Consider the following 23,752-nt stretch of genomic DNA (forward strand, 5'->3'; position numbering starts at 1 on the left):
GAACCGCCAGAATCTTGTGGAAAATAAAAGAAGACTGAAAAGAAGATGTTGATAACCTATGTTCATTTGTTATGATCCGCCTATGAACATAAAATCGGAAATAAAAACAGCCAGACACAAAATGTGTTAATAATAATAATAATAATAATAATAAGTGAAGTATGCATGGTTCCCCGTGAGTGCACAGTGAACTAGGCATAAAAAATAAATGACTAAGTTCAGCATTTGCCCCCCCCCATTTAGCCCCAAAAGTTCCCAAGGCCTTAACATATTTAAATTTGAATTCAACACCATGCAAAACTGTTAAATAGACATACACAGAAAATTTTGGACAAATATGGTAAAATAGTCCCAAAAATGGAGTGTTTTTATTAGCCCTAAAAGAGCCCCCGGGGCACACCCGAGAGTTTTCATGAAGTATAGACAAACAAAATTATATAGAAATCAGTTAGTTACAACTTTTTAGAAAGTTTTATAAAAATCCAAGGCATCCATTTTTTTTTATAAGCACAAAAGTGTCAATTTTAGCCATTTTAACCCGAAAGGCATCCCTGGGTGGGGGCAACCGGAGTTTTCACAGAAAATCCGTTGTGTTACTTTTTTACTCATATCATGTTTAATGTTTGTGCAAAATTTTTAAAAATTCCTATGTGTAGTTATTGAAAAAAGTGCGGACAGACGAACGAACAAGGGTGAATTTATAGGTTCACCCTCCTTTTGTTAGGGGACAAATAAGCATTTCAAAGACGTCCATGGCTTAGTCAGCAAGAAATTTGAAATGCATAGGAAACTCCAAAATTGGCCATAAATTAGATCTGTTAGTTTCATAAACGGTCATTATGGGATGTTTGAGGTGTAAGGTGGTCGGTTGGTCAAAATAAACAAATTGGCAGAGTTAATGTCAGGCAGGTGAAAAGATGGAATTGGCAACAAATTACTTTCAGTTTTATTGCTCATCTGTAAAAGACATTCGACCAGAATGGGTGCTGTCTACAGAATGAAACTAGATGTATCTGGCGTTGCCCGGTATTAAACACAACGTTAAATTCCTTTTAAAAAGTTAAGTAAAAAGAAACGGAAAGAAACCGAGACATGTGCATGGGAGTATTATGTTGTTTTTTTTTGTTTTTTTCTAAGCAGTTCAATTCTTGTAAAAAAAAAAGAAAAGAAACCAAAACCTAAAGACAGTGAGTACGTTACCCATTAGACGTTCTTGACACGTCCTTTAAAAAGTGTTTTCAAACCTCATGAAAGAGTTGACAAACAGATAAAAATCTGATGACCTCCCCCCCAAGTCAAAATCATACCTATGATTTTGAATGTTTGTGACATGCAAAGATTTTGTTTGGATATGTTTTTGTTTTTTTCATAGAATTGTCTGAAGATTTTGCTACATTTAAAAATACAGTGATAAAATATTTTAATTGTTTGTTGAAGATTGCTAACGAAACAGATCTGTAACATATACTCGTACGAAAAAATAAAAGAAAGTGTGTTTTCAAAAATTGTGAATTGAACTTTAATATATATATATATATATATATATATATATATATATATATAGGAGTAAATAGTTAATAAAACATGTTAAAAACACTTTGAAAAAGAGTTAAAAAGTTATAAGCTCTATTTCCTATTTGGTTTTATCGAGCTTTTACATCTGGTTGAGATTTTACATCTGGTTGAGATTACTTTATAAATATCAATTCTTTAATATTTATAATATACTTTAGTTTTACCATCTTGGATCATTTTGGTAAATTTAATTGTAATTTGTATTTTATATATATATATATATATATATATATATATATATATATATATATATATATATATATATATATATATATTAATTTAATTTAATTTAAATTACATATTATAAACAAGTTGAATAACATGGAAATGTACCAAAATCTTTCTATTTGCAGATGATCATGCTCGAATAAGTCTGCGGGAAATTCCGCAGGGCTTCACAACGGATTATATAAATGCCAATTACGTTGATGTAAGTATTAAAATCAATTTTGGTCAAACATATAAAATACACACACATACACACAAAGGTTATTATTAACTAGCGGGATGGGGGGGGGGAGCCCGGTTTTACCCGGTCGTAAAATATACTTAAATATGATATTTTAATTTGTCCAGATTTCGTATATGTTGTTATAGAGTCGTAAAAAAAGTTTTGGGGAGCCATCAGCTAGAATCGAAACCAAAAGCAAAACTGTAGCATTCAAATCTGGTGACGTTACCACTGCACCAACGTGACACATATATGAACTGATAAAAAATAAACTAAGATTAATATACAAAATGTATAATGATTTTTTTAAATTTTGACCTATTTTTGACCTCATAAAACTATTTTAACCGGTTAAAGACTCACAAAAGAAAGGTCCATAAAAAATCCAATCATTTGAGGCCCCTAGCGCCGCTCTGCGACTTTTAGATTTGGAAGAGATAGTTTGAAAATATGAAGACGAACAAACAGACAGATATAGTGAGTTTTATACATCAGATTTTTTTTTTATAGTTATCGGTTAAGCATTAGATTTTCAAAGTATGAAAAAAATTTTTTGAAAAATGTTCAATTTTAAGCCGTGTAAAATGTAAAATGGTTCCCCCTGTTAGAAAGAAAAAAAATTCGCCCCATCAACTTCTGATAACTTAATTCACCAAACATGTTATGAGTAATCTACAACGGCACTGCCGAATGACTTGAGGGTCATCCTTATATTGCGCATGGGCGTGTTCATTCTTGTACCTGAAGGGGTGTCCAGGAAGAGCACGCACACACTGTTCTCGGGTGCTTTCACGCATGTCCATCACACCCCTACATGATTTTTTGGATTATGTGGGAGGTTAAATGGACACCACTGCTTGCTAACAATCTATGTTTGCCAAGTCCGAATCCAGTCGGATTGAAAGCATCACTTTCACTTATGGATGTTTGCTACCTTCATGTGGCCCCTCCTCTGAATTCTTAATTCATGTGGCCGCTTTTGTGAGTCGTTAATCCTATAAAAAAAAATCAAAGAAAATAATGAATACACATGGGAGTCTGCATAGAATTTTAATCTAGGAGGGTTGCATGCTCTTGTTCTGTCAGCCATGACCAGGTAGGAGCTTTAAGTAATTTGCAATTGTATTCTAAGTATCACCACTTGGCGTAACAGATAAAGTACTCACTAAAATTCAGTTGTAAGTGACATTCTTCTGGAGGTTGAAGGTTCAATCCTCAGTGCAGGTAATAAAAAAATACTTGAGAGGTGTTGGGTTAGTAGACGTAGAACAGTTGAAGTAGCATGGTCAGTTGGCAAAGAAAACACAGGAGGAAGTGATAAAGATTGATTTGAGAGAACAAGGAATAAACAACTGGCAAGATATAAATCAATTTCTAAAAGCCAACATATCCCAGGCATTAAACTGATGATGATGATGATGATGATGAGAAGGATTAAGATGATGGTCATGATGACAATGATGATGATCATCATCATTATCATGATGACGATAATGATGATGATTACAATGATGATCATGATGACAAAGATTATGATGTTGATAATGATGATGATGACGATCATTATCATCGTCATTGTCATGACGATGATTATGATGATGGTAATGATGGCAATGATGATGGCCATGATGATCGTAATCATCATCATGGCCATCATCATGGCGAGGATTATCATAATGATCATGACAATGGTCATGATGAATATGATGATAATAACGATGATCATGATGGTCATGACAATGATAATGATGGCCTGTTAATGATAATGATGATGAAAATGATGATGCTGACGATGATGATGATGATGATGATCATCATCATCATCATCATCATCATCATGATTATGATTGCGATGATGATGATGATGATGATGATGATGATGATGATGATGATGATGATGATGATGATGATTTAACATCCGTTTTAAATGCTGGCCTGTATTAGATGGCTTCCAAACATCTCTGGTCAGGTTTATTTTAAAGTTGTTTCCTTAACTGAGACAAGATTTTGATTGGCCAGATGTTCTTCCTAACGTTAACCTTATGAGTTGATAGAGACTTTTTTTTTATCGAGACATCATCTCTAGATGATTGCCTACAAAGACTAAAGTGTGCTTCTCCTATTCTTTATATATACGTTTGTTTTCCTTTGACACAAACTATGCATATTCACAGAAGCATAATGAGCTACTGTGATAGAAGTCAGATTTATAAGGGGTGAGTTTAGCAAGATGTTTGTTCACATACATTTAAAATTTAAATTTGTGTATGTAAGTACGATCAGAGAAACAGGAAGAGAATTTCCAAACTCAAGCAGTTCAGAATAGGAAATCTTCCAACATCTGGAGATTTTTATAGTGAAGGGGGGGATTTTGGTACTAGTTGGGTGGATAGGGATATTTCCGAGGTGTCTTCAGTAAGTTTCCACACTTTTTTGCAAAATTCTCATAGTCTCTTGAAAACTCAGTATGTTATTGCAATGCACCTTATGAGATGACTGACCAGTTTTTGTGGTTTCAAGTTCAAATGAACAGCTACAACAGGAATTGGAATACAACCTACTAAAGTCTGATTGTCAGAGTGATAGACTTCAAAAATGAAATCTGGACATGAGGGCACCTTAGAAGAACGATATGCAATAAAATTCTGTTTAAACCTGGAAAAAAATGCCACAGAAACGTTGGGAATGCTTCAGACTGCTTTTGGACCATTTGTTTTAATTTCACACGAAGGTGCTTGATGTTTCTGGAAGTGTTCTTACGTAGGTTTTGTATCGGAATGTATCTGATAAGTATTGATAATCGAAAAAAATCCAATCAAAGAAAGAAATCCTATTTTGACCAAATTCAACGGTTTTATACAACCTAACATCACAAGTGCATTTGAGAAGTTTTATCACCACACAAGCAGAAAGGCCCAGCCTATATAATCAACTGTAGATTCTTTTATAAGACAAAGGCGCATTTGAAATTAATGTTTCTTTTTAGAGCACAATTTAGCCATGATACTTGACTTTTTTACATTTAATCTTAATTCAAGTGATTATGTAAAAATAATTTCTTAAAATCAACAGTTGGTTCTTTGATAAGACAGAGGCGCATTCATACTGTGGCGCTTTTCATATTTCTTCAATGAAATCTTCTTTATATCCTTTCTTCACATAGCTGGAGTCGGATAGCCGGAGTAGGGTGATATATGTGTTCTTTTTTATTTTTTTTCACTTTATTTCAATGTAAGGGGCTTTTCTTTCGTTAACACTTGATGTCTATATCCGAGTGTTTCTTTATAATTCTCCTTCACGATTCACATGTGGAGTTGATAAAGAAGCAAAGAACATTCATTTTCCCTTCCCCAACAGAAACGCATCTCCAATTTAATTAGCCCAACCCTATCTTTTCTTTTGAAACCTCTCTCACAGACGTGATGTTGCTAGTCTCAGCCTTTTGTATAGATAGTATTATGGCATAAATTGAGTCACCCTACTTCTAAATAACTAAAAATTTTAATCAAACAGAACATTCAATAATTCTACAGCATAATCACATTGACACACCGGTTCCCCGTTAGATCACCAAAGTTAGGCAATGTTGAGCCTAGTCGGTACTAAAATGAGTGACCATTTGCGATTATCAGGTGTTGTATGTGCTCTTTGTTTATCTCGACATTATTTTCAGTCGGCCTGGACTTCTTGCCACTAGACTCAGGCAATACCAGTTCAGGAGAAGTGCAGCTGAGGATTGTGTATCCCTTGCCTCACAATTACATATGCAACCACCCTTACAGGAGGTATCCAGTCTTTTTTTAGACTGAACGGAGGCATTTTTTTATTATGGAATGTATTCTTCACAATTATCTTATCTATTCCCTGATTCTTCTCGTTGCTGACTGTTTTCCTCCTACTCTTAACCTTGGTCTTTTCAAAATTAAGGTCAATAGGCACCCCTGTCTTTGCAATAATCGTCTTTTGTTCTTGTTAGCTCCTTACGTTAAGTAGCTTCACGGCTTGTCTTGAGCGATTTCCATTTTTAAAAAATTGACCAGTAAACTGTGCTATAGTGCATCTTTCTTATGGTCCTTTGGTTTTATTGGCATTCAAAGACAAGAATTCATCTATTCTGGTGGAATATCCATCTAAGTGCTGTTACTTGAGGCAACATTTAATTGCATTTTTACCCCAAACAAGTCACAGTGCCACTGATGTAAGGGCTACTATCAGGGACATAATTTGCAGGGATACTGTGTAGGGAGTTGAGCAGCAAGATGTCTGTTTACATTACACTTTAACTTCTGCATGTCAGTACAATTAGGGAAGCAGGAATGCAGAAGGGAATTCCAAAGTCTAATTTTTCTTACATCTGGCAATTTCTACTGTGTTATTATTCCTTGTTGCCAAATATGATGAAGATATAAAAATATGATGAAGATGTAAATACAGGGTGCCCCAAAAGAAACTGATGGTTAAAAAAATTCATGACTTTCTTAATTTTTTATAGTTTTCTTTTATTTTTTTAGATCATCTAGAGTAACCCTTCCAAGGTCATCATGAGGCGTTAAGATCATCATGAGCGGATATTTATCGTAAAGTCGTATTTTTGGTTGAATGAGTCAATATCAGAAACTCAAAGAGAATTTCGACGAAACTTCAGCACAAGAAATTCCTCTACTCCCAATGCATTGGTGGCTCGATTTCCTGAGCAAGGGTCTGTATGTGACCTCCATAAATCTGGTAGACCCATATGGCAAGAAGTGATGAGAATCCTCAGAGATTAGCAGAGAGTGTGGCCGAGGATCCATCCACATCAGTAAGAAGGAGATCAAATCAAATTGGGGTCTCTCGATCAATCCGGTTCCAGAAGGACGGTGCAACGGCGCAACGGTGCAACGGCGCAACGGTGCAACGGCACGAGAAACATTAAATCTGCTTCAGGACATATTCGGCAACCGAATAATTTCTTGTGGCTATGAGATAAATTGACCACTCCGCTTGCCAGATCTCACATTTGCAGATTTCTTTCTTTGGGGTTACCTCAAAGAGCGGGTATACGCAAACAAACCAGCCACAATAAATGCCCTTAAAAATAATATAGAGGAGGAAATTAGGGCCATAAGCCCTGAAACATTAAGTGCCCTGCAGAGAGCACAAAAGTGTGAAAATGAAAATGGTGGACATTTGAGTAACATCATTTTTCATAACTAAGATTAGACCTTGTAAAAAACGTACCCTAGATTAAGTTGTGTAAATAAAATTAGAATAAGGAGATTATGATATCTTACTATATCTCAAAAAATCACGGAGAGACTCATCTATCTACATATGAAAATTGGTAAGCATAACTTAAATATTGAGGAAGTTAATCAAATTTAAAATCCGTCAGCTTCTTTTGGGACACCTCTCTTTTTTTTTCATTTTTCTTAAACTTTTTCTTTTAGGGGATGGGACATCCAACCAGATGTCTGACATTTACCCCTATCTTAGTGAGTCCAACCAAGAGATCTTTTCAGGATTCTAGCCGTCCCTTTCAGTGCAATCGTTTGTATTTCACTTGCACTTGGTTCACCGGGTATGCTTGCTATGTACTTTTTAAAGTTCTTTTTCATAAGCCCAGTTGCTCCTATGATGACTGGTATACTTGAAACGTCTTTTAATTTCCAATTTCGTTTCATATCATACATAAGTCCTTGATACTTTGTTATCTTTTCCCTCTCAGCTCTGTTAAGCCCTGTATCATTGGGTACACTGACCTCTATTATGGTCACTTTTTTGTTTGCTCTGTCCCAAATCACTATATCTGGTTTAACAGCTGCATTTTCTATATATGTAGCAGTAGGGAATTTTTCTATATATGTAGCAGTAGGGAATATATGTTATACCTGCAAGTTTATTTTTGTTTACATTGTAATTCATATTAAATTTTGTGTTTTTCTTTACAGGGATTTTGCAAATCCAGAGAATATATTGCAACTCAGGGTAAGCTTTACAATACTTGCTCGATTTTTCACTCCCTTTAATGCGTCACATACGTTGTTCTACTATTTTATTTACCTCCCCTCTTTTGGAGCCGTACTATTTTTTTGTTTTACCAAAAATAATTCTAAAAGTCGCTTCCATCTTATGCTACGAATGTATGTTTGTGTCAGGCTTTGCACAAGGTGGTGGCTAGATACGTCTATGAAATGCCTAAGCCATTTTTTTTTTTTTTGACAAAAGTCCCCCATTGATTTCAGTTGTGAGCGAGTATGCCACATGGTGTGAAAAAATTAGTTTGTTCCATAAGACCTAATTTTGCATACTGACCTCATTAATCCTTATCCTCGAGTGGCCTCCGGCCCTTGATAAGTGGTGACTCCTATGTAAAAAAAAAAAACCTTCAGCTGAATTGAACTTTGGGGGAAAATATGTGTGTGTCATTGTTAATATATTTATTTCCGTCGAAGGTGCCTGACCGAGCTCCAATCTCTGGTTCCTCCTTGTCAAATATTTACAGCAAGAACTCGTCTTATATCGATCACTAAAGAATTTTCTTTTTGTTCCTTTGTGTACCTAAAACCAAAGAGAATTTCCATGAACAGAGTTTTTTCCCCAAACCTTTCATCTTTAGAACACATTGCCACAGGATGGCTTCCCTAGAGACTACAATATAGTCATTGTCAAGTCTAATCTCAACAAATACTTGTCACGTCGTCCTCTTAAGTAATCAGATTTTGTTCATTTATCGTTTTCAATCATCTCATTGTATTGTTCATCATCCGACTAACAATCTCATTAAGGCTTATCCTCAAATGGCTTTTAACCTTAGTAGGTGCTGTCTTCTTAATACAGGGTGTCCCAAAATAATCTAACATATTTGTTGATAAAAAAAAATTAAATAACAATTAAATAAATAATTTTTTTTTTAAAGGTACGTAAAATGCCATTTTACAGGGTGGAACAATAAAGTTATCGCCCTAAAGAAAACAACAATACAACTTTATTTTAAAATTGTTATTGAAACAAATCAATTCAGATAACTTGATTATGTAGTAGAGCTGCCATCTATTCGATGTAGCCGCCTTCGGTCTCAATCACCACCTCGATGCTGGTCAGAACATGGGAGCATGCCTTTTTTCACAAATGCCAGCGAGAGCTCGGCGAATACTCGGTGGATAGTGGCAATCAGGTGCCTTTGGTGTTGTGGGAGGTCATATTGGTGATGTTCTCGACATATGACCAAACGAAATAGACCAGTGGGTTCAGGTGAGAGGAGAGGGGAGGCAGTGAGAGAAGGCTACAAAGTCGTAGCACTCCTTCTGAAGCCAAGCCTGGGTGTCTTTGAACTTATGGGCCGGCACCGAGTCCTGCTGCCACACTAAGGGTCTTCTAGCGGCCACCTGATTGCACCAGGGGATCACCACATTCTTCAGCTCATCCAGGTACACTTTGGTGTTGACTTTCAAGCCGATTTCGGAGATGTGACGTATTTTGATATGACACTTCACTTGAAACCACACTAAAGACCATAATCTTGGCCAGAAACTTTGTTTTCGTCACTCTGGGCATGTCCCTGTTACTTGTGGCAATCCAGCGATGCATTTTGAGGGTGCTGGCAATGGTCCTGTGTCATAACTTGGATCGGTAGAGAGCATAAGTTGTACAGCAGCGCATCTCTGATCTCACTCGTTGAACATTATGTCATGTTCAGACGAGATAGAAGGCTCCTATCATTCTTGGGGTTTGTTTACAACTGGTCAAGTAGTAGAGGGTCTGAAAGAAAAAAAAAATGAAACCGGTTTTCATCAAACGACAATTTTATTGTTCCTTTTTGTAATTAGGTCAAAATTCATTTATGTCTGTATTCATGCATTTTCTTTTAAGAAATGTTTCCAAATCATTTGATTTCTTGGCTGGCGTGATGATATTAGTTAGCCCGCAGGATTGCCCGATCTAAACCCCTGCGTTTTTTTCTTGAGGGGATATTTGAAGGCAAACGTATTCAGCCACTGCCCTCGATCTCTTCAAGAATTAAAACGAGCTATTCGTTTTGAGTTGCTATTCTACTCGAAATGATCCATCGAGTTATTGAACACTTTTGTGAACGTCTACAATCGTGTGTTAGCAATAATGTTGTGGGCAAAATGAATTTTTGAAAGGAAAGAATCTTGTAGTGGAGTATAGCAATACTGAAAGTTTATTGTTTTTGAGCATAACGAAAATAACTAAACAAAGCTCAGAAAGTTATGTGTTCCGGGGTCACCATCTTAGCCGATAATGATGAGAAACAATGAAATGGGGTTGTGTGTTCATATCACGTCGGATTCACCAATGTTGTAAATGTCAGGGAATTCATGGTCAGTTGAATCACTGAAACTAGAAAGGTTTACACACATAAATGCTTAACAAACTCAGATAATTCACAAGTACATAATTACACATTTTTATTGCTCGTTGACAAATATGAAAAGTCATATAGCATCACAATACAGATACTCACTCAAAAATGATTGACGGTGTTTTGTTTTATATCATAGTGGGACAATGTTCACACCCGAGTAAACCCTTATATTTCTGTCTAGGCCAAAAGCATCTCGGTCCTTTTTTTCTTCCAAAGGGAAAAAACAATGAATTAATTTTGTCTAATACATTTTATTTCAGTCTGAAGTTAAATGCAAAATGTCTAGAATATCCTCCTCCCCCCGAGAAGGAAGGAAAAAAAAGAAAAAAAGTTTTAGGATTAATGCTTTACTCTCTCTATAAATATAAATGAAAACATCCCACCCACCATAACCCATTCTCCACCACTTCCGGCATAGCAGCAAAACTCGAATGATAAGTGTCAGTGAGTGGAAAACTTTCCAACGTTATAGTGGTCCCTTTTTGGCAAAGAAGAAATCAGTTTAATGAATATCTGAACATGTGGAAACTCCCGACCTGTATTTTTAAAATTATTTCAGTGCTAAATTGTCCAAATAATTTCTTTGTTTGAAGTGTCTCTTGGGAAGAAGAAAACCTGAACACTCTTAAATGGAAATTAAAGTAACCTATATCTATTCCATTTTCATTTCATTCGTAATTATGGGAGGGGATTTTATCTTCGAATATCTTAAATTTCGAATTAGAATGACGGACTTATACTAAGTAAATATTAATAAGTCCTTAAGCCCCCCTCCTTGTTTTTTTAATGGAGAGTAGACAACGCATTGTGGATGCATTATCGGCAGCTCTCGTTACTCTTGCTTCTCCTTATTTGTCCCTCAGTCCTCACACCAATGAGTGATGTTTCTAACAAAGGGTGAAAAAAAAGCTGCTCTCCAGGACAACAGTACTTCGTGAACAGTAGCCTGAGATGCCGAAAATTTTCTGTTCCTATGACTATCCTTGTGGCCATGTCACTAGTAAGCCTTTCATCTGGACTGATGTTATCTGCCTGATAGTCAGGGACCCGAACTTTGGATTAATCACTAAGGAGACCATCCTATCAGCAGGTGCAAAATACTGGGGCTGCTGTATTGCCATTTGGTGAATGGACTCTGGACAATGCAGTAGTTTCGAGTGGGGCTTCTCGATGCCATACTAGTGGGTAATTGTTACAGCTTTACCTTATCATGGCTACAAAAAAAAATTTTCTTGCCTTTTTCTCACTTACTTTCCCTCTCTGTCCTGCTCTAACCAAGTCTGTCGACCTGTTCCACAAATCCCAATCCTCAATATGAAATACCACCAGAAAAATAACATGTGTAAACCTAGAATCCCATCCTCCAACGTAGACCCCTACTACCATGTCTCCTTCTCCAACATCAGGGGTCTCCATTCCAACCTTCCAGAGGTTGAAACCCAATTACAGGAGACAAAACCAGACATATTCTTCCTAAGCGAAACTGGCATTAGGCCGTGACCACTTCCCTTGACGAATTCATAATTAAAGGATACTCTAACTTAACATTTAAATCTGACCCCCAAGATCGCCATGGACATGAAATATGTGCCTACATTAAAGATGGCTTTCCATGTGGTAGGGATATCTCCAGAGAAGACCCTAATTTACCTTATATGTGCTTCCGGGTTGCACTTGCTTACACCACTGCATTTATATTTGCCCTATATTGCCCCCACAATAGCAGAGTTACTATCCTTAAGAGAATATCTGAAAAAATTGACCACATCCTGTCTGCTCACCCTTCAGCTAACATCCACATCTGTGGTGACTTCAGTGTCCACAATGCGGAATGGCTTACCCACTCTAACAAGACAGATGATGAGGGGAGTTTCTGTCATGATTTTGCCATTGCCTATGACCTCACCCAGATTGTCCACGAACACACCCGAGTGCCCGGTACTTCCGGTCAGTATGCTAGCCTTCTAGACCTTTTTCTCACAACTTCCCCTGAGCTATGTTCAAGTTCCGTTCTCTCTCCTCTGGGATCTTCCGACCATGCGGTTGTATCAGTTAAGATTAAAACGAAATGCAATAAGTCTGGAGATGTACCTCTCCACCGTACTGTATATCGATACTCTACCGCTGACTGGGATAGTTTCCGTACACTTATATCCGATCTACCACTGCATTCCATGTTTAAAAAGGATGTGTCCTCCATAGTATCAGACCTGACCGAATAGCTAATTCTAGGCATAGGCCGATTCATACCATCCAAAAAATTCCAACAAAAACCTAACAGCCAGCCATGGTTCTCCCCTGAATGTGCTGCTGCCATCGCGCATAGAAATCACTTTTTTCCATAGCTACCAACGTAATAGATGCACTGAGATTAAACCTGCCTTCAGGACTGCCAGCAGCAACTGCAAAAGAGTAATAAAAAAATGCAAGAGAGCTATATGCTCAGTCCGTTAAATCCAAAGTAGCTGAGCAGCGGCTTGGTTCCCACCAGTTTTGGCAAATAGCAAACAGGATCCTGAACAGAAGCGTGCGTTCTATCCCAACAATCATCAATGGGCCTGAGGTCATCTCGTCAGTATCAGACAAGGCCAAACTATTTGCATAGAACTTTGCAGCTAATTCTACCCTATGCGACAATGACCATCAACTCCCCATATTTCCTCCTATAACAGACAACACGCTATGCAACATACAAATATCTGTGCATGAGGTCGCCAAGCTAATCAAAAACTTGATTCCAGTAAAGCAACTGGCCCTGACGGCATTCCAATCATTGTGCTGAAAAAGCTTCAACTAGAACTTGCCCCTATACTTACAAAACTCTTTACGTGTTGCCTGAAAGAGAAGTGCTTCCCAACACCCTGGAAAACCTCATCAGTATGCCCTGTATTTAAGAATTCAGGTGATAAGTCATCTCCCTCTCAGTACAGACCAATAAGTCTTCTGTTTAATTAAATAAAGAAGTAGTCAACCACCTCAGCAGAAATAACCTTCTTAGTAACATGCAATATGGTTTCCGTTCTGCCAGATCTACAGCAGATGTGCTAACTGTTATATCTCATAGAATTAGTAAATCTCTTGACAAAGGTTTCCTCTCTAGGGCAATTGCTCTTGACATATCAAAGGCCTTCGATAAGGTATGGCATAAGGGCCTACTTCACAAGATTGCCAGTTATAACTGGAAATGTTTTCTCGATCATTAAATCATTTCTCTCAGATAGGCTCATAAGAGTAGTGGTTGATGGGCAGAAATCAGAGGCCCTCAATATTAATGCTGGAGTCCCTCAGGGGTCCATCCTAGGCCCAACTCTCTTCCTGATCTACATCAATGATCTCCCTAAACACATACTTAAATCATTCGTTGACATCTTATGCTGATGACATAACCATCTATGGCAACACATCAAAGGCCGTAAATGAAAAAGTTCTCTCAGATTCTCTCTCCTCTGATCTTGAGCGCCTGGTACAGTAGGGGAGGAGGTGGTGGTTACTTTTAATGTATCTAAAACCAAGCTCCTATCTTTACATCATCAACGCTCTGATCCCCATCTGGCATTAATTGAAATGGATGGCTCTCGTCTAGGGGAAGATTCATGTTTTGATGAGCTTCTGAGTTTGACCTTTACTACTGACCTGAAATGGAATACATACATCAAGTCAGTTGCCAAGGTCGCTGGAAAAATGGTAGGATCCTTCTGCCGCTCCAAAAGATATCTCACCCCTGATGCAATTCTCTATCTGTATAAAAGGCAAGTACGTCCAAGGATGGAGTACTGCTGCCACATCTGGGCAGGAGCTGCTAAAAACAGCTTTTCCTCCCTTGACAGAGTACAAAATAGGCTTTGTGGCCTAGTGGGTGATGCCCTTTTCTCTTCCCTGCAACCTCTCTCCCACAGGAGACATGTTGCCAGCCTATCTTTGTTTTATCGTTATTTCCATGGCAGGTGCTCGTTTGAGCTCCAATCTCTAGTCCCTCCTCGCCAATCTTTCACGATAAACACCCGCCTAGCTGAAACCACTGTCAAAAATTTCCTCCACTCCTTATCTGTGCCAAAATCAAAATGTAGATTCCATGAACAAAGCTTCTTTCTTCTCTGTTCCGGTTGCCTGTTTCCCACCTGACTACAACCTGGATTTCTTCAAGTCCAATGTAAACAAATTCCTGATGAACCGCCTCCTTAAGTAAGACACTTTATCAAATCTCCAACACTAACGTACTGTACACACAATAACCCTTATCCTCGAGTGGCTTCCCGGTCTTGATACGTGGTGACTTCCTTTTAAAAAAAAAAAAAAAAGAAAAACTCACCCGGTGTCTACACAAACCGGTGATCCTTACCAAAATTCCCCTTCAATGGGAAACATTTGGCCGATTTAATATTTAAGACTGTGTTAAATAAAATTTCATTCTACGTACATTTCAAAAAAAATTATTTATTTAATTATTATTTAAATTTATTTTCTTTTTACCAACAAATGTGTCAAATCATTTTGGTACATATCATCTATAAAAAAAACATTTGAAGAAAATAAAGGATAATGCCGTAATGTTTTCAATAATTCACTCACATATGATCGAAACAAATATATTAGGTGTGTACATTTTAATGGCTGACTCGGTAGGCGACATGGTTTGGAATGCCGGCTGATCATAATATTTTTTTTTAATTTTCGATTACTGTTTGTGTTTGAAAAATAAAAGCTTAAGTTAATCTCTCAAAGAAAGAAAGTGTGTGAAATAAAAAGTACATGGAGAAATTTTATCGCAAGTCTGAAAAAAACCTACATTTTACGTAAAAAATCCATTACAAAAAAGATTGTGTTTAAATTTATCTGGCAAGATAAATATAAGTTTTCTGACAATTATTTCCAAGTAAATTAATAAGTTAAAGTTTTAAGATTGTAAATTAATAAAATAAATGTTTTGCTAAATGAGGTAGTAATTATCCAAAAATGTTTCAACTGTAGCAACAAGGTTTGTTTATTAATACCAAATAAAACATGGCGGCAAAATTCAAAAATATATGGAAGCGCATAAAAACGTCTGCGGGCGTATTTCAAAATGACGTCAGGTGCTTGGAGAGTGGGAGAGAGAAAGAGAGAGAGAGAGAGAGTGTGTGTGAGAGAGAGAGAGAGAAAGAGAGAGGGACAAAACCGACTGGTTTTCTTTTTTTCACCGCTGTGCATCCATACATACCTATAGTGAACGTCTGTATAATATTTACCATTTTTTAATTAAATTATTTTTGTGTGTTCCTGCTTTTAAATATTTAAAATTTTATTTTATTTTTCAATATTGTATAAAAAAAATTATGTTACACTGATGATTATACCGTCATCCATACAACGAAAATATTAGAATCTTACCTATAAAAATTACGCTAAAAATATAAACCTTACAAAAACGTAGAAATATCTTTTGCAATTATAACATTTTGTGTGAAAATATCAAATAAACAATGCTTAATTCAATGGCAATATCGTTAGTTCGAAAAATTAATTTTTCTTCGAATTATATCGATTTCGTTAATACGGACCTTAGGAGCTTTTTTCGTAATGTTCCTGAAAAATTTTTTTTTTTTTGTAATTGTTACAACTTACGATGCTTTATTTTCATAAAAACAGCAAAAGTTTATCATTAATTTCTCACTGGCAACAACCATTGGCTTTCACTGGAATTTGGGTGGCAATAAGCTTCCCCAAGGTCCCAGTCGTTTTTGCATTCATCTAGTAGAGGTTTCGTTGGTGCTTTCTCTCATCGGTCTTTCCATCCTTGTTGACCTTTTACGACTATTTGGTTTGATGCCAGTTGATGTCAACACTACAGTTTTATTTTTTGATCATATATATATATATATATATATATATATATATATATATATATATATATATATATATATATATGAAAGTGAACGTGTCTGTCTGTCTGTGTGTCTGTCTGTCTGTGTACATTTCCCTACGCAATAACTCTGTCAATTTTTAGTCTATAGACTCGAAATTTGAAATACCGGGTACTGAGATTTGGAAAAATCGATGTGACGGGTGTCAGCCAGAAATTTGGCTGTTAAGGGGTCAAATTTCAACGATTTGACCTTTAAGAACTCTACCAAACTCCTCCGACAACTTAAGTAAATTTCTCTTTAGTCAATGGAGAGGAAACCCTTCTATACTAAGGTAATTTTGTTTTTTTTTTGCCTACTACTACAGTGCCCCTTTTTGGGGAGGTGGTTTTCCCTCACATTAAAAACGACCTTTTGTCACATTTTGCTCTCGTGGGGAAGCAAATAAATAGCGATAGAAAAAGTAAACTATTAATATCAATGTCAGAACGAGAAAAAAAATCAACTTCATAGGTATATAAATAGACTAGCTGTACGTACCCGGCGTTGCCCGGTTGAAATATATTGCCGGGTGGAGGAATTAGACACATACTATTTAAAATATACTAAATATCCAAACTTGTTATGGAAAGCGACCACATTTAAGGAAGCATAAAACACATCTATCTTAGTCTATTAAAATCAAACGTGAAGTAACTCTCATCGCTTAAAAGGGAAATAACTCTCATAGCTTTAATAAATAAGCTTACTTCCGGTTTTAAACGTACCTATTGTCAGCTATTAATAATTGAAATTAAATTAAATAAATAAACTTTAAATGATATTCTAAATACAACAACTAAAACGATTCTATTACAACAAACAATTAACATCCAACTAATTATTAAAATAGATTTTCTTTAATGTAATATGCAAATGAGGTTACTCATTGGATGTAGATTTCCTCTGAACAAATATTATATATCAAATCATGTCGGAATAAAATGCGTATAAGTCTTATATTTACCTCTCTCCCACCGCGAGAGGATGCGACACAAGGCAGGAAGGTGGAAAAATGAGTCAGTGCTCCAAAAGAAGGATCACCTTGGCCCTACAAAAATATGCCTGAGCAACCCCGTGGGTATTCCTTGATGAGGTCGCCTCAGAAAATAAGCGATAAACTTGCTCCTCCTGAAAGCTGGGAGGCAAAGCCTGAGAGGGTGGACCTCCTAGGGCTACGTAGAAAACTTTGCATCAGTCTGACAGCAAAAAAAGCCACTGAACTGGCCCAGATTCTGTCGATGTAGGAACCTCGATTAATGCTAACTGCGAAGTTAACAGTGTACTGTCTTTTTTTAGTATGAAAATTAATTTATGAAACAGTGTAACTTTGTATGTGTTAATTAAATTGTGAACAAACAAGTATACGATTTTATTATAATAAATACAAAAACAACCAAAATACCGTCGATTTACGCCTGCCAAATTTCAATTTTTACCGCTTAGCAGCTATTTTTACCGGTTAAAAAACAAATTGAATTTGTTCCTCAAGTCAAAATCCCCTATATACCAAGTTTCAAGTCTGTAGACCAAAAATTGACAGAGTAGTTTGATAGAGACGGTCCCTCACACTGACAGACAGATAAAGTCACTTCCATTATTGAAAGTTCGATGAAAATTAAATTTTAAACGTGATGGGTAAAAGATCAGACTCGAGCAGCATTTTTTTGTTTTTTAAACAAACATTCATTTATTTAAAGTTTCTAATTTTCGGCTCATAGCAAAGCCCCCGTCAAAATAGTTTGAACAATACTTTTTTCTTTACTAGCCATTCAAAACGACCTTGTGTCACATTGTGCTCTCGTGGGGAAACAAATAAATAGCATTAGAAAAGGTAGACTTTTAATATCAATATCAGAGCAAGGGATATAGATTGATAATATATATATATATATATATATATATATATATATATATATATATATATATTAAGTAATGTGATTTATAATTTAAAAGTTTTAAAAAATTTTAAATTTAAAAATCAAAATTTAATTAAATTAAAAATCAGTTTCATAAGAAGGAACAACAACAAAGTCAATTATCTGTACGATCGTTTCGGAAATCCGTGCTTTTTATTTGTGGTATACATGAAGTATATAAATAAATCAATAAAATAAAAAGCTATAGCAAACATCTAAATGACTACTTTAAATACAGTTCCTGATTTCAAAAAAAGAAAAACCAAAAGATTCATCTGCCTTACTTTTAATGCTAGGTTTATTTTTGGTGTCTTTTCAATTCAATAGAAATCCTCCTAAATTTGCTGATGAGGAGACCGTGCTTACCAAAAAAACTATGTATAATTATTCTACGTGACTTCATGTATACCACAAATAAAAAGCACGGATTTCCGAAACGATCGTACAGATAATTGACTTTGTTGTTGTTCCTTCTTATGAAACTGATTTTTAATTTAATTAAATTTTGATTTTTAAATTTTAAAAATTTTAAAACTTTTAAATTATAAATCACATTACTTAATATTGAATTAGCTCTAGGACATTTAACTATCGAGCTTATTATATATCTAAATTACAACGAGCATTTCCTGTATTTTAATTAAACTAGTAATTTCACTATTACATTAAAATACACTTAGCTCTTTAGACTATTATTCTAATCTCTTTTAAATATATATATATATATATATATATATATATATATATATATATATATATATATATATATATATAAGTAGATTGTAGCTTGCTTGAAGCATTGTTGAAGAAAATTATAAGGTAAAATTAAATGAAAACAAAAGAAATAAATTTCTTTTTTTTGTTGTTTGTTTTTTCTTTTTCACACAAATTTTAACTCTAAACAACAGTAATTTTTTTTTCTGTTGTATTCAATGGTGTTATAAATTGAGATTTATAACACCATTGAATACAACAGAAAAAAAAATTACTGTTGTTTAGAGTTAAAATTTGTGTGAAAAAGAAAAAACAAACAACAACAAAAAAGAAATTTATTTCTTTTGTTTTCATTTAATTTTACTCTATAAAAAAAAAACCTCGCATTGTTCTTGGCTTTTAATTTTACCTTATAATATATATATATATATATATATATATATATATATATATATATATATATATATATATATATATATATATAGAACATGCTATAATAGCTCGGAACTTCTATGAACTTTCCCTGTGTACAGTTCGTTAATTAAAAGACAAGAGAGAATAACAATTTCAGTTGCCAAGTATGCACGGAACTTTCTATTCACTTACAATTAATTTCGTCTGTTGGTCAATTTCCAAAACTTTTCTCCTAAGATTCTTTCTACTGGGCATTCCAAAACACTCAAAGACATGTCCCTGATTCCACTTAACCATTTGACAGATTCTTCTATTATTTCCGGACAAGTTGTGTTCGAAAGTCTGGTTTCGTTATAATCACCAGGGACAGATGACCAGGAAATCAAAATCGGGGACACTGGAAACTGATTAATTTAGAATCATCTGTTGTGGTACGCGTTGCGCGTTGGACGACATAATTTAATGAAAATAAATACCGAGTTTACACACACAACCATAGACTATATTTAAAACAAGAAAGAAATATTTATATATTTTTTTTACAAACAATAGCTTTTAGTGAAAAATGCGTAAGACCATGTGCGTACATGCGTGCGTTCGTGCGTGTTGTTGATCTCTGCCGATCATGTGTGGACTCAGATTAAATATTTTGCTTAATGTTGTTACCGATGTAGTTCATAGGTTGTAGATGATTTTGGAATGTTTGGCTTACCTCGATAAGGCTGGATAGTACGCAAAAGTTTGTTTCATTACAGAATCGGTTTGCGTGTGTAAAAACCACATGTGGAACGTGTGGTGCACGTTGTTACTGTCGCATGCTTCCGGGAAAAGAAACAGGAAAAATGAGAAAGAGACAGAAGACAAAAAGAGGAAGTTAGTGTCGACACCTGTTTGCCAGAGGCGAAGTCAAAAGGGCGATAATTGCCTATTCTTTCCCTTTTACAAATTGTGTCTGTGTGTTTGTTTTGTGTGAAGTTATTTTGGTAGACTAGTTTTTAAATTGATGTATCTCTACATAGTCTTACAAGCTTATTTAGTGTCTCAGAACTTCAGCTATTACTTGTAACAAAGTCGTTACATGTACACCACTCGGGACCCACACGTTGTATACAGACAGTTGCAAGGAAACGAAGACAAGGAAAAAAAATCGACTGACTTTTTTTCAGTTGAAATAACAGACATTTATTTACAAGTACTTCCAGAATAACGCTGTTTCTTGTTTAAAAGTCAACTCTAACTCCAATGTGCTTATCCGCTAAAAACTTTTGTCATCCGCATCAAACTGATGTGAACCAGGTAGCGTTAGAAAGAGTGATGCCTCAGACATATTATTAGATTAGAAAAAAAATCATCACTTATTTCATGTAGAAATGTCGTTTTGTTTGAAAGGGGGGGTCAGGTAAAAATCTTGGTTTCGACGCTGTTTGTTAATCACGCATACACGAACGGTCGATTCATTGTTTCATTTTATAAAGCTAAATTTGCAACGTGATATCTTGGTCCAATCTATAAAGTGTTCGCTTACGAACTTAAGTTTTGCAAGTTCGTGCCCAGCACACAGCATTTTTTTTTCTTTTAATAGCGTTCTCTCTCTCTCTCCTATCTTTTAAAATTCTCAACTTTCTTATGCACAATCACCACACGGATTTTTTTTTACTTTTGATAACACGATAAGATGGCACCCAAGTCCCTTTTTTTATTATTGACTCTATTAAAATATCATATTTAACCGTATTTTATGACCAGGTAACATGACCGGGTAACACCGCGTCCTCTCTCTGTTAGTTAAGACTAAAAGCCACTCGAGGACAAGAATGAATGAGATTGATTATCCATTGAATGATGGCATGTATTATTAAATGACTGAAAATAATGAATTAATAAAATGAGAACAGTTTATGATAAATATTTATTCACATTGGATTTGAAGATGACCATATTGTAGCCCTCAGGGAAGCAATCTTTTAGCAACATGTTCCACGAATGGAAAGTAGGCTAATACGCTTTTAGACTTAAATTATAGATATACAGACTCGTCGTATTTATCTGGGATTCATTAATTTCACTTTAGTTTGAACTTGAATATTTTTTTTAAATGATATGTAATTATAATGAAATGAAAAAAACTTCCAAATCTAAGGGAAATAACTCATAGTTTTACCTTTTCGTGAAAATAGAAATAATCTTCTTTACATTTTGTGCCACTTAGATTATTATTCAAAATGGTCTTCAAGGTAATGATCTTTCTTTGCCGGAATAATTATTTATGGACAAAAACTAAAGCGAATTACACTTTTAATGTATAGAACATGCCGTGATGATAAAAGGAAGAAATGGCTAGTCAGAATAAAATATCGATTTGTTAGATGCATTGCCACTTCAGTCTAACATGGAAAATCTGACAAGACAATTTCTTTTAGTAGATTACTTATAGATGAAAAAAAAAAGCAATTGTGGAATTTTCACAGAGTCCAGACAGTCGACAGAATAATATTTGCTATCAGAACAGTAGCAGAAACTCACAATAAAGAGAGCGACAAACAGAAGATATTGTTGTTTGGAAGAAACTGCTTACCTTGCAGACATGTATATAATCAAGTTTATCAGATGCTTTAGCTTGTGAGGTATTTCATTCCGGTCTCCAGATAATGTTGGGTAATCAGAAGAGAATACGCACCATTTCGGAGCCCAACTCTCGCTGTAGACTTTTATATAATAAAGTTCATTGTTTTTTTTCTCATGTGGTAATCCATGCCGGTAAATACATAATTTAGGGTCGTCAGGAGAGAATATACACTGTTTCGGGGCCTACTTCTCTATGTCCCCCCTCACTAATCTGAGGCCCTATTATCTGAATTGGATTTAACTGAACTGGTCAATAGACTCAAAACTGGATGTTTAATGATTTCAGCGTTGATCAATGGCTTAGTCTCACGCGACGTTTAAAAGTTCAACTGCTATGTCTTACATCTTGCCGGGTTAAGACGCGACTGTATCAAAAAAAATGGAAAATAAACCACTGAATAATATATATATATATATACTCCTTTAAATTCGTTTTTCTTTTGTGTGCATTTATATTCATATTAAACCCCCTCTTTTCTATTTATTTAACAAGAAAATACAATTTTCTTATATATGGATCGTGCAATTGCATTCATCTGCAAAAGATCTAGCTAATTTGCATATTCTTTTAAACATTCATTTTAATTAATTCCCTATTAGTTGCTACGGTTTCCTAATGGGATAATCATCTTTAGTTAACTATTACGTGTAATTATATTCATGCAGATATTCTTCATGATTTATACTTGTATGATATTTGCATAAAAAGTTAATAGTAAACACAAAATTGTTTCCATATATATTTATGTATACGTATATATATTTCTTTAATCTATCTATCTATCTATATATACATATATCTATGAAAGTGATCATGTCTGTCTGTCTGTGTGTCTGTGTACATTTCCCTACGAATAACTTTGTCAATTTTAAGTTTACAGACTCGAAATTTGATATACAGGGTACTGAGATTTGGAAAAATCTATGTGATCGGTTTTCGGCCAGATATTTGGCTGTTAAGGGGTAAAAGTTCAAGGATTTGACTTTTGAGAACTCTACCAAACTCCTCCGACAATTTTGGATCTAAACACTTGAAATTTTAGATATATGTTCCTTATACATGGATCTAACTTAATAACTTGATTTGAGCCCAAAACAATAAATGTTAAGGGGACATAATAGGGGTCAAAGTTAAAAAAAATTAACCCTTTTTTTTGCTCAGCATACATCTCCAAACACCCGGGCAACGCCGGGCTGAAATGCTAGTATATATATATATAAGTGAACGTGTCTGTCTGTCTGTTTGTCTGTCTGTTTGTCTGTCTGTCTGTGTACATTTCCCTATACAATCACTCTGTCAATTTTTAGTCTACAGACTCAAAATTTGATATTACAAGGTACTGAGACTTGAGAAAATCGATGTGATCAATTTTTGGCCAGAAATTTAGCTGTTAAGGGGTAAAAGTTCAACGATTTGACCTTTGAGAACACTACCAAACTCCTCCGACAATTTTGGGTCTAGACACTTGGAATTTTAAATATAGGTTCCCTGGACATGGATCTAACTAAATAACTTGATTTGAGCCCAAAACAATAAATGTTAAGGGGTCATAATAGGGGTAAAAGTTTAAAAAATTGACCGTTTTTTTGTTTTGTTTTTTGTTGTTTTTTTTTTGTTTTGCTTAGCATACACCTCCAAACGCCCGAGCAACGCCGGTCCGAAATGCTAGTATATATATATATATATATATATATATATATATATATATATATATATATATATATATATATAAACGAAATAAGTAAATAAATATATACAATAAAAATTAAAAATATAAATGGCTGAATTAAATTAAATAATGATGTA

General features: G+C 35.0%; 1 protein-coding gene across 2 annotated transcripts in view; it reads left to right on the forward strand.

Annotated features, from left to right (window-relative positions):
• LOC145261279 (receptor-type tyrosine-protein phosphatase epsilon-like) overlaps positions 1-23,752 on the forward strand; it is a 536,465-nt gene that overhangs the window by 431,150 nt on the left and 81,563 nt on the right. For both annotated transcript variants that reach the window (XM_080119758.1, XM_080119759.1), the window contains exons 8-9: positions 1,929-2,005; positions 7,957-7,993. In XM_080119758.1, coding sequence (XP_079975884.1) covers positions 1,929-2,005; positions 7,957-7,993 — 114 coding nt within the window. The remainder of the gene's footprint in view (positions 1-1,928; positions 2,006-7,956; positions 7,994-23,752) is intronic.

This window comes from Euprymna scolopes, chromosome 37, assembly GCF_053919585.1.
Source record: "Euprymna scolopes isolate OS-2025 chromosome 37, ASM5391958v1, whole genome shotgun sequence".
NCBI classification, from domain to species: domain Eukaryota; kingdom Metazoa; phylum Mollusca; class Cephalopoda; order Sepiida; family Sepiolidae; genus Euprymna; species Euprymna scolopes.